The sequence below is a fragment of the Leptopilina heterotoma genome, unplaced genomic scaffold, assembly GCF_015476425.1.
Source record: "Leptopilina heterotoma isolate Lh14 unplaced genomic scaffold, ASM1547642v1 Lhet_63, whole genome shotgun sequence".
Taxonomy (NCBI): domain Eukaryota; kingdom Metazoa; phylum Arthropoda; class Insecta; order Hymenoptera; family Figitidae; genus Leptopilina; species Leptopilina heterotoma.
Genome location: NW_025111149.1, coordinates 3,424,997 through 3,442,087, shown reverse-complemented (window position 1 = coordinate 3,442,087; position 17,091 = coordinate 3,424,997). Strand labels below are relative to the sequence as shown.

The 17,091-nt window shown below is 21.7% G+C and overlaps 1 protein-coding gene across 3 annotated transcripts in view; it reads left to right on the top strand.

The window, feature by feature from the left end:
• The window catches only part of LOC122509866 (cyclic nucleotide-gated cation channel alpha-3), a 400,219-nt gene that overhangs the window by 157,611 nt on the left and 225,517 nt on the right, over positions 1-17,091 (top strand). For all 3 annotated transcript variants that reach the window (XM_043624160.1, XM_043624159.1, XM_043624158.1), the window contains exons 5-7: positions 6,764-6,978; positions 14,277-14,532; positions 15,101-15,355. In XM_043624160.1, the coding sequence (XP_043480095.1) occupies positions 6,764-6,978; positions 14,277-14,532; positions 15,101-15,355 (726 nt within the window). The remainder of the gene's footprint in view (positions 1-6,763; positions 6,979-14,276; positions 14,533-15,100; positions 15,356-17,091) is intronic.

Here is a 17,091-nt window from a genome sequence, read left to right as displayed (position 1 = left end):
CTAGTTTGTCTAGTTTGAAATCGATAAGGTCCTAGTGAGTTTTTTCCAGTCTGAATTATCTAACTAGAATTTGATTGAAGCCCGACTAGTTTTTCTAGACTAGAGATTCTAGTCAGAATCTAGCGAGGTCCCTACTAGAGATAGGGACAAATGGGGAAATTTCTACACGGGATGGTTACTACAGGGATCGAACTAGGTCCGTTTTTTGAAAAAATGTCCGTAAAGTAAATTTAAAAAATTTTAGAGAAAATACAAATGATTACAATATTCAATTATTTTCAAAAGTAAGAAAATTCTTAGCAGAAATTCTTTGCATATAATTAAATAATTTCTTATAAATAATAATATTTTTACAGGGCTTCAATTCTTTTTCTAAATAATAAAATTCTTTTTAAGAACTTAATTATTTTCATAAATATTAGTAAAACTCATCGCAGAATTTCAGTTTTATTTAATAAAATTTTAATCAAATTCCTCGATAAATGTAATTATTATTAAAAATTTTACTAAAATTCGTTAAACGAATTCAATTATTTAGAAATATGATAATAAAATTCTTTATGAGAATTTTAACTTTATGGCATTTAGCTTCATTATTTTGGGGCTCTTCAAAAACACGTTACTTTTTTAATTGTCTCCACCCTTTGGTAAAGAATTTAAAATTATTTAAAATTATCAAAAATTCGAAAAACCAATTTTCTTAAAATACAACATTTTATCTTCTGTTTTATGGGATTTATCTTCATTATTTTTGGGCTCTTTAAAAATACTTTACTTATTTATTAGTCTTCACCCTTTGGTAAAAAATCTAAATTTATCAAAAATTATCAAAATTTATCAAAAATATGAAAAACCGAATTTTTTAAAATTTAACATTTTTTTCTGTTTTATCGCATTTTGCTTCATTATTTTTGAGCTCTTCAAAAACACATTACCTTTTTAATGGTCTCCACCCTTTGGTAAAGAATTTAAAATTATCAAAAATTCGAAAAACTGATTTTCTTAAAATACAACATTTTATCTTCTGTTTTATGGGATTTAGCTTCATTATTTTTGGGCTCTTCAAAAACCCTTTACTTATTTAATAGTCTCCACCCTTTGGTAAAAAATTTATAAAATCAAAAATGATAAAAAATTCGAAAACCGAAATTCTTTAAATTTAACATTTTTTCTTCTCTTTTATTTAGAAACATTCAATTGTTTAATAAATTGTTTATTTTTGTACTTAAATAATTGAATTCTAGTAGAATTTTATAATAAAAATTGATTTAAAAATTAATTTCAGTTAAAATTGTAGATAATAATTGAATACTAAAAGCAATATAACGTGAATTTTTAGAAACCATTGAATTTTGAAATTAATTATTATTTTGAAAAAGTGTATTTGAATTTTTTTTTATATTATTTGAAGTTTTTATTTTCTAAATATTTAATTGAAGAATTTACGAATAGTTGAAATTTTGTAAAATTGAATATTGTAAATAAATGGATTTTGAAAATTGTAGAAGAACTTTTTTCAATATTAATTGATTCAAAGAAAAATTTTAGTGAAAAATTCTTATAAATAATAATTGAATTGAAATGATAAAAATAATTTTGAAGAAGTACAATATTCTTATAATATAAAATAATAATTTTATCAATTTGCTATTTTTAATTATTATAAAACATGAAGAAATCTATCACTCCGAGTCGAAGACTCGGAGTGATCGATTTCTTTGTTTTATAGTTATGAAAAAAATTAATTTATACTTTTAAGTAAAATGTTCTCTTATTTGACTTGGACTGGTTATATTCTTGGCAGTAATTTAAAATTTAAAATTTAAATACATAATAATATAAAGTTAAAAAATATTATTTCACGAATTTAAATTCTGTTTAATTAAAAATCACTAAAATTTAGTAGAATTCATGTAGAAATTGTATAGAATCGTTCTAGTGAAATTCTATAGAATGATTCTAGTGAAATTCTATAGAACTTTTTCAGCTGGGTAGTCATTCAGAAAAAATTTTAGACAGAAATCAGAAGTAAAAGTTTATTTTAGTAAGATATTACTTTAAAATTGTTTAATTTTGTCTCTATAGTTAATAGAGTTGAAAGAGTTAATGTGGATCAGTAAAAAAAGTCAATTTTAGTCAGACATTACTTTAAAGTTATTTAAGTTTGAGTCTATAATAAAAAAAAACAGTTCAAAGGGATCAGTAGTAATAGTCCATTTTCAATCAGACAATGCTTTAAACTTGTCAAATTTAATAACTTTAATTTTTGTCAATTTAGTTTAATTTTTTGTTTTGACAATTTTTAAGATAAAACCAAAATCAGTACTACAGATACACTTTGGTCAGACAATAGTCTGTTTATCTTTTTTTACTCAAAATTATTTAAGATTGTTCTTTATTAGAAATTTTACTAATTTCTAAATCAAAAATTAAGGCGAGAATTTATTAATAATTAGTTATTTTTAATTAATTCAGATATAGAGAAAAGAGGATTATCCTCCCCCATTTTGCTGCAAGAACAAGATAATCATAAGAAATACATGTTATTACGACATTATTAATGTCATAAATAATTGAGAAAGGAAAATGTCGATAAAATATTTGATTTTTTCGAAGCTTACCTTTATTGTTTTTTCTTCAATGAATAATGAAGTAATTTTACTTAACAGGATACTATTTTAAATGTTCTTGACAAAAAAATTATAATCTAAAATTAAATTTAACATTTTTAAAGTGTGTCTAAAGAAATGTAGAAAAATAATAACTTAAAATATTAAAGTTATCATTTTTAATAAATAGTTAATAATTACTTGTCATTAATTACACAGTTTTTTTAAGGATATCAAATTTTTAATTATTTATTTTATTAAATGAGATCAATGTTCCTAGGGCATGGAGCGCACTAAGAAAATAAATACAAGAATTAACAATTAAGACTGTTTGTTTTTTTGTTAGGTCAAAATCAAAATTAACTGAAATTTTTGGTAACTAATTAAATATTAGTAAAATTTGACTATTCTTGTAGTTGTTTATTTACTAAAAATTAGTAATTTTCTACTAGTAACTAGTTAAATAGTTAGTAAAAATTTCTATGAATTCTCAGTTTAATTTTACTATTTTAAATTAGTAGTTTTCTACTAATAATTAGTTACTTTTTTGACCAATTTCTGAGGCAAAAATTTAATCACAATTTTACTAAGAATTAGTTATTTTTGACTAATTCATATTTAGAGAGTAATAAATCAGACGTTTGCTTCTAAAACCGTTTTCAATAGTAAAACTCCATTTCCGTCAGACAAGCAGTATTTAAATTTTTTTCTTTAGGTTTTATACATACATTTCCAAAGCAGATTTTACTATTTCAGAAACAAAATTTTGACAAAATTTTTACCTAAATTTACTTTGTAAATATCACTTGAAAATATTCTTCGGCAATTTTTTAAAAAAATAATAAAATTTTACTGAGAATTTGTAGAAATTTTTTTTTATATTTCAATATATGTGGACGTCCACATGAAAAGGGCCCATTTTGGCACTATTGGAGTTATCTATGTGGGCGTATTCCTGTCAAAATTTGGAAAATTTTGAGTGGTCTTAGAACTTTTTTGGTTGAAAATTCGCTGAGTTGCGGAATTTCAAAGTTTAGAACGCCAAAAACCTCATTTCGAGAAAAACGGAATTAATGATTGCGATACCAACTAATTGTTGTATCTCTGGTTCTTCTTGGAAGTTATTCAGATTAGAATTGTTTCCAGTTCAGGGCACCTTGAAGATAAAAAACCAACAGGTTTAAAATTTTTAAAAACATCCCCCCCCCCCTCTTAATTTTGAAAATACGAAAAACCGACAATATGGACCCTTTTCTAAAAAGGACAGTTTTTCTATTAAAAAACCATTTTTTTACAAGATTAATGATTAGGTACAATTTTATTGTGTCATTTGAAGAAAAAGAATAGACATTAAACTTATTTAAAATTTTTTGACAGTCTCTATTATGAAAAAATTGACGCAAAATCTAATTTTTCATTTCTATGACTACAAAAACAAGGACTCTAACATCAATATCTCTGGTTCTTCTGGGAAGTTATTCATGGGGCAAAATTCCTCAATTGTCCTAACTTAAAATCGAAAGTCTTCAAATCGGGCTAATTTTTGCACAAACTTTAATACTATGGGAGAGAACTTTACCCATAAAATATTAAGATATTTTATTAAAAATTGTAGGGGGGAGAGGGGGTTAAAGTTTTTGGTAACGTGTTGACAGTGGATTCTTTTAGCTAATATAGCTAAAATACAGTAGAGTGGACAAAATTTTGACCTATATGTTTTCGAAAGGTTTTTTCCTCCTCTATCGAATGGTGTAAAATTTTTTTTTTTTAATTAACAATTTAACTTATTTTTTTCAAAATTAAAAATATTTTTCACTTTTTTTTGAAAATCGACATTTTTTTTTTCTCTTTTTTTTGCTTTAAAATAAAGCTTAATATGTGTACTTTCCATAACTGATTCTGAAAAAATGACGTTTTTTTTCGTTTTCGAATTATTAATTAATTAATTAATAAAAATCAGTAAAAAATTACTAAAAAATGAAATATTCTTTAAGCAAGTAAACTTTTCTGAATTATGGGATTATCATCGTAAAGCTTACCTAATTCCGCATCCAACAAGTATAATTACACCTATTTTTACAAATAATTGTTAAATAAATAAATAATTAAAAATTTATTTATTAATTTTTTGAAAAAAGGACATTTTTTTCTTCTTTCTTGCTTTAAAATAAAGCTCAATATGTGTACTTTCAATACTCAATTAGGAAAAAGTGCCGTTTTCTTTTGTGTTTCGAATAATTAATTAATTAATTAATTAATAATAGTAAGAAATTATTAAAAAATTTAATATTTTTCAAGCAAATAAACTTTTCTTAATTATGAGCTTATCATCGTAAAGCTTACAAAATTCCGTATCCAACAAGCATAAACTCAACTGTTTTTTTATAAATAATTGTTAAATAAATAAATAATTGATTATTTATTTATTAATTTTTTGGAAAATGACATTTTTAATTTTTATTTTTATTTTAAACAAAGCTTAATATGTGTACTTTTAATACCCGATTAGGAAAAAATGACATTTTTCTTTTCGTATTATTTATTAATTAATTATTAATAAAAATTATTTTAAAAAAATTAATATTTTTCAAAGAAATAAACTTTTCTTAATTTTGGGCTTGCCAACGTAAAGCTTACCAACTTCCACACCCAACAAGTTTATTTTTAACTATTTTTTATAAACAATTGTTAAATAAATAAATAATCAATTATTTATTTATTTAACAATTATTTATAAAAAAACAGTTGATTTTATGCTTGTTGGATGCGGAATTAGGTAAGCTTTACGATGATAATCCCATAATTCAGAAAAGTTTACTTGCTTAAAGAATATTTCATTTTTTAGTAATTTTTTACTGATTTTTATTAATTAATTAATTAATAATTCGAAAACGAAAAAAAACGTCATTTTTTCAGAATCAGTTATGGAAAGTACACATATTAAGCTTTATTTTAAAGCAAAAAAAAGAGAAAAAAAAATGTCGATTTTCAAAAAAAAGTGAAAAATATTTTTAATTTTGAAAAAAATAAGTTAAATTGTTAATTAAAAAAAAAAAAATTTACACGATTCGATAGAGGAGGAAAAAACCTTTCGAAAACATATAGGTCAAAATTTTGTCCACTCTACTGTATTTTAGCTATATTAGCTAAAAGAATCCACTGTCAACACGTTACCAAAAACTTTAACCCCCTCTCCCCCCTACAATTTTTAATAAAATATCTTAATATTTTATGGGTAAAGTTCTCTCCCATAGTACTAAAGTTTGTGCAAAAATTAGCCCGATTTGAAGACTTTCGATTTTAAGTTAGGACAATTGAGGAATTTTGCCCCTCATATAAGAATTGTTTACAGTCCAGGACACCTTAGAGATGAAAAATCAAGAGGTTTTAAATTTTTTCCACACCTCCATTTTTAAAATCGGATTACTTTTGCAAATGACCGACAAAATGGGCCCTTTTCATTTTTCTAAAGAACCAATGAAATCAAACAGTTAAATTATCGATAAATTAATGAAAACCGCATGATTGGACTTGTCAAAACATGTAGATTGATAATAAAAAATAAAAAAAAAATTAAGATTTTGCTCTAAAATTACTAAATTGCGATTATCTCGAAAACTAGAACCGACAATATGGGCCCTTTTCATGTGGACGTCCAGATATATTTTAATCAATAGACAGTTAGAATTCGTTTATGGTAAATATATTTCCAGTAGTAAAGAACAATTTTAGTCAGACGTTTTAATTGAGGTTTTCTTAGTAGTAAAGAACCATTTTAGTCAGACGTTTTTGCTCAAATTGTAAATAAATAAAATTTAAAAATTATAATAATGATAATAATAGTAAGTTATAGTTTATTTTTTTACTATCTTATTTTTATAAATAATATTAGCTATTCCTACTGTTTTTTTTTACAAAAATAAGCCACTATTGAAACACAGTTTTTCTACAGATATCAAATTTACACAAAAAACGGATCAAAAGTTTTAGAAGGAACGTTTTGATTCGTTTTTTGTCTCAGTGTTGACTCTAAAAACAATATTAGTAATAAAAAAAATTGATATTGATAAAAAATGATGAAAAAAAATAATGATAATAGCAGAATTGCAAAAATAAAAGAGAAATGATTATAATTGAGTTTTGAATATATTTAGAAGGTATACGGCTCATCAACAACAGCAGCAAAGAGGCAGCAGGGGATTTCCCGGGCAGCCTGGGAGTAAGGGATTCCGCACCGGTGCCCCGAATTGGTCCTTTGTCTTTGATCCTGCGGGACGTCTCTGCTACTATTGGTCGATGGTGGTATCACTTGCCTTCCTCTACAATTTCTGGGTCATCATCTATAGGTTCGCCTTCCAAGAGATCAACGGTAAGTCCCTTGCGTATCTTTGTCACGTACAACGATTGAGATCAGAGACAGCGAACAATGAATTTCCCGCGCCACAGTCCCGAAAACACAATCATCCACAAGTTCCACTTCAAAATCGCTGAATTCAGAGTTGATTTTATTATTCCAATTTACTTTTTTTTCTTCTCTACTTTTATTTACTTCTCTGCTTTTATTCTTTTTTTCTTTCTTTTGTCGTACGAAATTAAGGTTCATTTATATTTATATTACTTTCTTTCAGTTAATTATTTTATTTTCATTACATTCGTTCGGTTAATTCCTTTCTTTCCGTATCACATTCATTTGGTTAATTAATTTATTTTTTCTTTATATTTATTATATTTATTATTTTATTTATTTCACTTTATTTACTTTCAATATATATATTTGAATTAAATATATTGATTTTCCTTTTATTACTTTTATTCTGTTAGTTATTTGTTATTTATTTTAGTTTATTTATATTTACTTTAGTTTGTTTATTTTATTCCTAGTACTTAGTTAGTTATTTAATTTTCATTACATTCATTCTGTTTATTGTTTTATTCACATTACTTTAACATGGTTAAATATTTTAATTTTTTTAATGAATTTGATTTATTATTTTATTTCCTTACTTTTTTATTGTTTTTTTAGTTTACCGTCAACTGGGGCTATTTTGTGCATCCGGGGGCTATTTTGTGCACTCGAGTTTTTTAATGAAAAAAATTATTAAAATGAATTATTTTAATCTGCTATTTTGTAAAATGAAAGTTTGATTACATGACAATAGAGAGCACTAAATGTTATTATTTAATTCTTTGTCAATTAAGAGAAAAAAATTCCTAAAAACGGAAAATTTGTTTAAAAAATTTTGAAAGTTCGGAAAAATTATACCAGATCTTCTAGAGTTTTAATGTGTCTCATAAACTGAGTTAGATATTTGTTGTCAATTGTGTTGTGATGATACATACGTAATGCGCTAACTTTTTATTCATTATTTTAAGAGAAAAGTGGAAAAAACTGAAAAACCAGGATTTCATGGGGCTATTCTGTGCACTTAAAAAATCAAATATTTTTCATAAATGTTTTATTTAGTAAGTAAAGAAGATTCAGTTTATCATTTTAATACATTTTTGTCTTACTTTTCTGTCAAAAAACTGTAAATACGTTAATTAAAATCATTAAAACGATTAAAAGCTCTACCGGTGCACAACGTAACCTCAAAAAATGAACATTAATTAATATTTATAAGTTTTTCAAATTAGTTTTAAAACTATTTTCTCGTTTCTCTTAAAATAACTTGAAAAGCATATTAGATATTAAATTGTTATCTATTTAACCTTAAAAATATTTATTTCAAGTTTTTTAAAAATATCATTCAAAACTATTAAAAAAGCTCCTATTGAAATGATGTTTTTAAGTTATTTATAAGTGTTTAAACGATCATTTTATAATTATATTAGTATATTATTATAAAATATATATTAAAAAAGAAAAAAATGTTATTTACTATCTACGTAATATACAATTTAAAGAAAGATTGTTAATTTTTAGTAAATTCAGATTTTAGCAAAATTTTAGTGCTTTATTTTACATTTTTTGTATAATATATCTACAAAAAAAATTTTACTAGGTCATTCTTTTTTTAACTTACTCTCAAATATATACACAAAAGATTTCATGAAGCAGAAACGATTAAAAAAATGTTTACGCAACATTATAGGAAAACAAAGTTCGATGCACAAAATAGCCCCATCCCGGGAGTTATTGTGTGCACGACTTTCAATGACTATAACTAAGACAAAAAAATTTTTTTCTTTGCCAAATTTATAGGAAACCTTCAGAAGGATGTCCACAACATATATCAAAAGTTGATTTTCTTTATTCTCTTAATTCTGAATTTAAATAAATCTTTGAATCAAAAAAAAGCTATTTGGTGCACAAAATAGCCCCGGTTGACGGTATTTTGTTTTTATTTTATTTTCCTAATTCTTATTTAATTTATTTACTTAGTCATTACTTATTTACTAATTGATTACTTATTTATTATTGAATTATTTCGAGAATAATGAAAATAATTGAACTACTTCTTTCGAGGATTATTATTAAAATTATATTGAAAATAATAATTGATTTTTTTCAGGGAAGAATTTTATTCAAATTTAAAAAAATAATTTAATTGTTTCCAAGAAATTTTATGGTAAAAATAAATAAAATATTTCGATGAATATAATCAAAATTTAAAATAATTAAAAAATTTAAATTAAAATAATTATAAGAATTCAAAGTAATTAAATTCTTGCAAACAATGTTGTTGAAACTTTAAAAAATAATTGAAATCTTTCCAGAATATTGAAAATAATTGAATTCTTATCAATAATTTTACTCAAATTTCCAAAAAATAATTAAAATCTTCCAAAATATTTAAAATAATTGAATTTTTAGGATAAATTATACTTAAATTTCTAAAAGTAATTGAATTCTTTCAAAGAATTTTATTAATTTATAATAATAACTACATTTTTGCAAAAAAAGTTATTACTATTTTTGAAAATAATTTGATTTTTTGGAAAAAATTTACTAAATCTTGTATTAAAAATAATTAAATTCTTTTTAAGAATTTATTTAAAACTGTTTTTAAAGTAATTGAATTTCTGCAAAACTTTTCTTATTTATAAAAACAATTGAATTTCAGGAAAGAATTTTGCTCAAAACTTTAAAAATTATTTAATTGTTCCAAAGAAATTCTATTAAATTTGTAGTAAAAATAAATAAATTCTTTCGATAAATATATTTAACATTTTATTGAAAATAATTATATTCTTGAGAAGACTCCTATTGGAACTTTCACAAATAATTGAATTCTTTCAAAAGTATTGAGAATAATTGAATTATTGAGAAGAATTTTATTGAAATTAAAAAAATAACTAAAATTTTTCAAAACATTTGAAAATAATTGAATTTTAAAGAATTATATAATCAAAATTTCAAAAATAATTGAATTCTTTCAAAGAATTTTATTCAAATTTCCAAAAAAAAATTAAAATCCTTTAAAGATATTGAAATTCTTGGGAAAAAATTATAATCAAATTTTCAAAAATAATTGAATTCTCTTGAGAATATTGAAACTAATAATAATTGAATTAGTGTGAAGAATTTTAATATTTATAATAATAATTAAATTTCTGTTAAGAAAAAAATTGAAAACTATTGAATTATTTTTAAAAAAAACTTTATTATTCATCACGATATCTGAATTTTTGCAAAGGATTTTGTTAAATCTTTCGAAAATAGTTTAATTGCTTCGAAGAATTTTATTGAATTTGTAAAAAAGTAATTGAATTCTTTTTAGGAATTTAATTGAAATTGTTATTTATTTATAAAAATAATTTAATTTCAGGGAAGAATTTAATTCAAATTTCTCAATATAATTAAATTCTTTCAAGAATATTGAAAATAATTGAATTCTTGCAAAGATTTATATTTAAATTTTCAAAAATAATGGAATTCTTTCTGAGAATTGAATTAAAATTGTTTTAAAAATAATGAAATTCTTTTAAAGAATTTTATTATTTATGTAAATACATAACTGTAAATTGTTGCTTGTAAATAATTGAATATTATAATTGTTATAATAGGAATTTTGAAAAACAATTAAATTTCTTTAGGGTTGGTTTGAGGATTTAGGAGATAGTGATGAGAAAAGACTGTACCGATTAACAGATTGTAAAAATGATAATATAAAAGTTAGGATAGCAAAAAAGTTATGGAAGGAAAGAGAGAAAATTATAAATAGGTTATAAGATGAATGGTGATAAGAGTATGTGTGTAAAATTATATAGAAATGTATACCAAGTCCACTTCCGGGCCAAAAGGCTGAAGTTATAATAAATAATAATTAAATTTCTTTAGGTTTTTATTTTATTTTGTTATTATTTTGTTTTTTTTTACTTTATTTATTTTCATTTTATTTATTTTTATTTTACTTCATTTACTTTTATTTTATTTATTTTCCTTCTCTTATTTTAATTTTGTTAGTTGTTATTTATTTTGTTTTGCTTTTACTTTACCTTATTAATATTTATTTATTTTTTTTTTATTTTATTTATTTTATTTCAATTTCCTTATTCATTCGGTTACTTATTTTATTTCCATTACTTTCGTTCGGTTAATTATTTTATTTCTATTATAGTTTCATTCACATAATGATTTTATTAGTCAGAGGGAGCTAACTTTGAAAGGGTTTTCTTGTTAAACTTTGGGTGAAAAAAGATTCAAATCGTATAAGGTAATGGGAGAGACATAATATTCTTAGAACGGCTCTTGAAATGAGTTTAGTTTTTAAAGCTTTACCAACGAGAGAAGAGTATTAAAAAAAGGGGAGAAGTCGAGAAAATTTTCATCAGTGGTAAAATAAATTCATTTCTTGTTAAAGAAAAATAAAAAATTAATTTTTATCAACTACTCAAAAAAACTTGAATACTTCCTGCAATTTAAAGTACTTACATAAAATTTTTATATGTACAAAAATAATTATTACACAATGAGAAAAAAAAATTTTTAATCCAAAGAAATAAGTAGACAACCAAAAAAATATATTTTAATTAAACATTTTTTATAATTCAATTAAACGTAATTTTTGTTGAATTAAACTTATTTATTATGTGTTGAATCAAAATTATTATGTTTATTTCAAAAATAATTTTTGAATGACTATAACAAAGATGATAATGTTTGATTAAAATATATATTGTTTTCTCAGTGTAATATTATTATTATGATAATTAAATAGTTTTAAACTTAGTTTATTTTTATAATAATTAACAAATTTTTAAAATTAATTTCTATTAAAAACAATATATTGGAAAATGTTTTTATTATTAAAAACTTTTTTATTATAATTTTTAAAATAATTAAAAATAATTTCCCTCTATCGTGTAATACTAAAATTTTCAATTGTCTTATTTGTCAAAAATAAATATCATTTTATTTTGATTTGAAAATTTAAGAAATGTTTCGTTTCAACAAAATTAATTAGTGAAAATGCAGTGAAAATTATTAATATAGTAGAAGTAGAATTATTATAATTGTGTGTATAATTGTGCTGCATATAATTGTTGAAATGCATTCAGATTAGGAAAAAAAATTTAATTAACAGAAACATTCATATTATTATAATTGTTGCCTCGCTTGAGAAATATAAATTTTAACACAATTTCAAGTGTTGCTGATGAAAATTATTTTTATTGTTTAATTATTTGGTGAAAAATAGCTTACTATAAGTACATCTTTTTGATGACTACCTCGGGCGCTTTTGCCTTTTATAATAAAACATATTAAATTTCGAGCCTCGTGTGAAATATCAATATTAGTTTTGCATCTCACGCACGCATAATATATATTATTTTATACAAATGTAGTTGTGATCGTTAAGGCGAGTGGATTTCAAATTTATATAGAACAAGCAAATAATTTCAGTGAAAATAGTTTGTCATGTTTATGATTCCTCTCTCTCTCTCGCTCTCTCTTTTAGCCTCGAGCTGTTAATTATTTCTCATTTTATTTTCATGGTGTGTTGTAAATTTAAATAAAAAATATGGTTCAGGGGACACAATAATTATGCGTATTTTAAATTTTTGTTTCAATTTTAATTTCCTAACAAACAAAATGTGTTAATATTTAATTTTATTATTCTTTTTTTATCATTTAAATTGTAGTAGAAAAACTAATTTTTATTAACACAAACTACGGTTATTGGTATTTATTTCATAAGAAAAACTAGATTTTGTTTACTTGAATGTCTGGTTGTAAGTGGACTTAGAGAACATTATTTTTTTTAATTTTACATCACTTTTGTTGTAATTAGTTCAAATTTTTACTAAATCAGATTTTCAGAATAAATTTAGTAAGACTATTTTTGCAAGAAAAATTTAGAAATTATTCTATTTTCCATAATCTTATGTTTATAAGTGAATTTTGTTTAAAGATACCATTTTTGTTAGAAAATGATATAATATTTATTTTTTTAATATCATTAAATTCTCTTTCAAACAATTTTATTAAAATTTTCGAAAAGAATTCAATTTCTACTAAAATGTTTTCTAAAATTAGATTTTAAAAAAACTGAATTCTTGCAAAGAATTTTATTAAAATTTTGAAAAATAATTGAATTCTTTCAAAGAATTTTCTTATTTATAAAATTAATTGAATTATTGGGAAGGATTTTATTAAATTTTCAAAAATAATTGAATTCTTTCAAGAATATTGAAAATAATTGAGTTTTTTCGAAAAATTTTATTATTTATAAAAATACCTAATTGAATTCTTGCGAATAATTATATCTAAATTTTCAAAAATTTATCAAATTCCTGCAAAGAATTATATTATTTATGATAATAATTGAATTTTTGAGAAGAAAATATTTATAATAATTAAATTATTTCAAAAAATTTTGTTATTTATAAGGATATCTAAATTCTTGGAAAGGATTATTCTTTAAATTTTCGAAAATAATTCAATTCTATCGATTATTTAAATTTTTTTATGAGAATAATTGACTTCTTTTGAGGATTTTTATTTAAATTCGAATTGAAAATAATTGAATTCTTTCCAAGAATTTTACTAAAATTTTTGAAAATAATTGAATTGTTTTGAAGGATATTATTGAAATTTTTTTGAAAATAATAAATAATAATTAATTAGTTAATAAATGAATTATTTTATTGTGAATCTTAAATTATTTAAATAATTGTAAATAATATTAATAAATAAAAAATTTTGTGATTTACATGCTAATATTGTTTTGATAAAAAAATTTGGATGAAATAAATTTAATTTTGATAAAAAAGATTTTGAATGGAAAACATTATTTTGATAAACAAAAATGTTGAGAGAAAAAATTATTATTCTTGATGATAAAATACTAATTTTCATAAAATTGTTTGTAATTTGTGCGAAAAAAAATATTTTGATAAGAAAAATGTGGGAAAAAAATAATTCTTCTGATAAAAAAAATGTTGAGAGCAAAAATTATTATTTGTGACAATAAAATACTAATTTTCATCCAAATTGTTTTCAATTTGAATAAAAATAATTTCAATGAAAAAAATTATTTTGTAAAAAAAAATTTTTGACCGAGAATTTTTTATTCTCTTAAAAAAAAAGTTGAGAGAAAAAATTATTAATTTTGCGATAATAAAATACTAATTTTCGTAAATTAGTTTTTTTTTAAATTTTAAATTTTTGATGAAATAAAAATTGTAAACTATTTTTGTAATGAATATTGTTTGTATTTACAGGTGAAACTCTGGTTGTGTGGTTTTGTCTGGATTACTTGTCGGATTTTCTCTATTTGATCGATATAGCCTTTCATTTTCGTACGGGTTATCTTGAGGACGGTGTGTTACAAACCGATGCCACAAAATTAAGAACACATTATATGAACAGTACCACATTTTACATAGACTGCCTGTGCCTGTTGCCTCTCGACTCTTTATACTTATCTATAGGATTTAACAGTATACTCCGAAGTTTTAGGCTCGTTAAAATTTATCGGTAAGTTTTCAAAATAATATCTACGAAAAAAAATTAATTTTAAGTAAATAAATAAATTTATTTATAAGTAAATATTTAAACGTAAGCGTTTATATTTTCTTTTAACGTAACGTTAATATTTATTTAAATATACTTAAATAAAAGTATTTATTTGAATATAGGAATAAAAATAATCATTTTTATATATTAAAATAAATATTTATTTACGCATACGAATGAAAAGATTTACCTTGAATATATAAACAAAAATATTTATTTAAATATTCCACTAATCGTTTAGTTAATAATAATTATTATTTTGTACTTTTAACTAGTAACTGTCTTCTTTATTAATTAAAGAATAATTTATTATTTAGAAAAAAGTAGATTTATACATAGAAATTAATAATTAAATTTTTAATTAAAATAATTTATTTTGAGGGAGGCTAATTATATTTGTATATTTAAAAATTTGTTTACTATTTTAAAAATTTATTAATTAATTTATTTCACTTATTAGTGGGATTTTTTTGACATTTTCCTATTTAATTTTAATTAATTAAGTAGCTATTTCGTTTGAAATTTTCAGATTTTGGGCGTTTATGGATAGAACTGAAAGACACACGAACTATCCGAATTTGTTTCGCTCCACCTCCTTGATACATTACTTACTGGTGATCTTTCACTGGAACGGGTGCCTCTATCATATTATTTATAAGAACAATGGTTTCGGGAGCAAAAATTGGGTTTACAAGGAGTCAAAATCGACGGATGTTGTCGACCAGTACCTGCAGAGTTACTATTGGTGCACGTTAGCTCTCACAACCATTGGCGACCTTCCAAGGTGAGTTATTTTCAATTTCCATTCTCTATTTACTTAATTATTACGAATAAATTTCTATTCTCTACTTACTTAATTATAACAATGCACATTCATTTTTATTCTTTTTTTACTTAATTATTACAAATTAATTTCTATTCTCTATTTATTAAATACATACTTGGAAATTATTTACAAAAAACCTACTATTTACTACTTTATTTTCTACGATTTTCTACGAGGTACTATTTGGATATTTTTTTTAAGTTTTGTACCACAAAAAACTTTTTTTTCTTTTCTTTTTGAGAATTTGCAGTACCTTAAAACCGCTAATAGTTGAAATAAAAAAATTAATATTTATTTTCTTTGAAATAATCATCAAATGAATAATCTAATCACCTTGTCTTTTTATAAATATTTTATGAAAATTATTAAATTCTTGCCAAGAATTTTATTAAAATTTTCAAAAATTATTAAATTCTTTCAAGAATATTGAAAATAATTGGATTCTTGGCAAGTATTATATTCAAATTTTCAAAAAAAATTGAATTCTTTCAAAAATAATTGAATTCTAGTGAAGAATTTTATTATTTATGAAAATAATTGAATTCTTGTGAAGATTTTTATTCAAATTTCTAAAAAATAAAGGAAATCTTTCAAAAATATTATAATATATTATATAATATATATTCAAATTGAACTTCATTCAAATAAATAAATATATTCGAATTTTCAAAAATAATTGAATACTATCGAGAATAATTGAATTCAAGCGAAGAATTTTATTATTTATAAAAAGAATAAAAAATTTTATTCAAATTTCCAAAAAATTAATCAAATATTTTGTAGAATTATATTCATATTTTAAAAAATAATTGAATTCTTTCAAAGAGTGTTAATATTAATAACAATAACTGGATTTTTGCGAAGGATTTTAAATAACATTGTAACAAATAATTAAATAGTATCGAGGTATTATATTAAATGTGTGTTAAAAATAATTGAATTCTTGTCAGGAATAAAATTAAAATTATTTTCAAGAATATAGAATTTCATTCAAATTTCCAAAAAATATATAAAATCTTTAAAAAATATTGAAAATAATTTAATTTTTAAAAGAATAATATTCAAATTTTCAAACATAATTGAATTCTTTCGAGAATATTTAATCTTCAAAATATTGAATATATTTCAAAAGTATTGAAAATAATTGAATGCTTGGGAAGAATTATATTCAAATTTGCAAAAATAATTGCATTTTTTTGAGAATATTAAAAATAATTGAATTCTTTCAAAGAATGTTATTATTAATTTATAACAATAACTGAATTTTTGCGCATAATTTTATTAAAATTGTGTATTCAAAATAATTGAATGTCAGCAAAGAATTTTATTATTTATGAAAATTATTTAATTCTTGTAAAGGATTTTATGACAATTTTTTGTAAATAATTGAATATCAAGAATCGTTTTTTCAATTAAATTTCAATAGGTTTTTAAATTGCAATTTTTTAAAAAGTATAATACCCAATATTTAAATATTTATTTTTAAAAATAATTTATTTATTATATTTCTGAAAAATTACTAGAATAATGTGATTTAAAAAAATTGTAAATAATAATTTAATTTTGGAAGAATTGCATTTTTAATTTTTACAAACAATTTAGGAAAATAATTAACAAGTATTTAAATTTTTGTTATTTAACAAAAAATTAGATTTTTGGAAAATTGAAATTAAAATTTCTGGTAGATAGTTGAA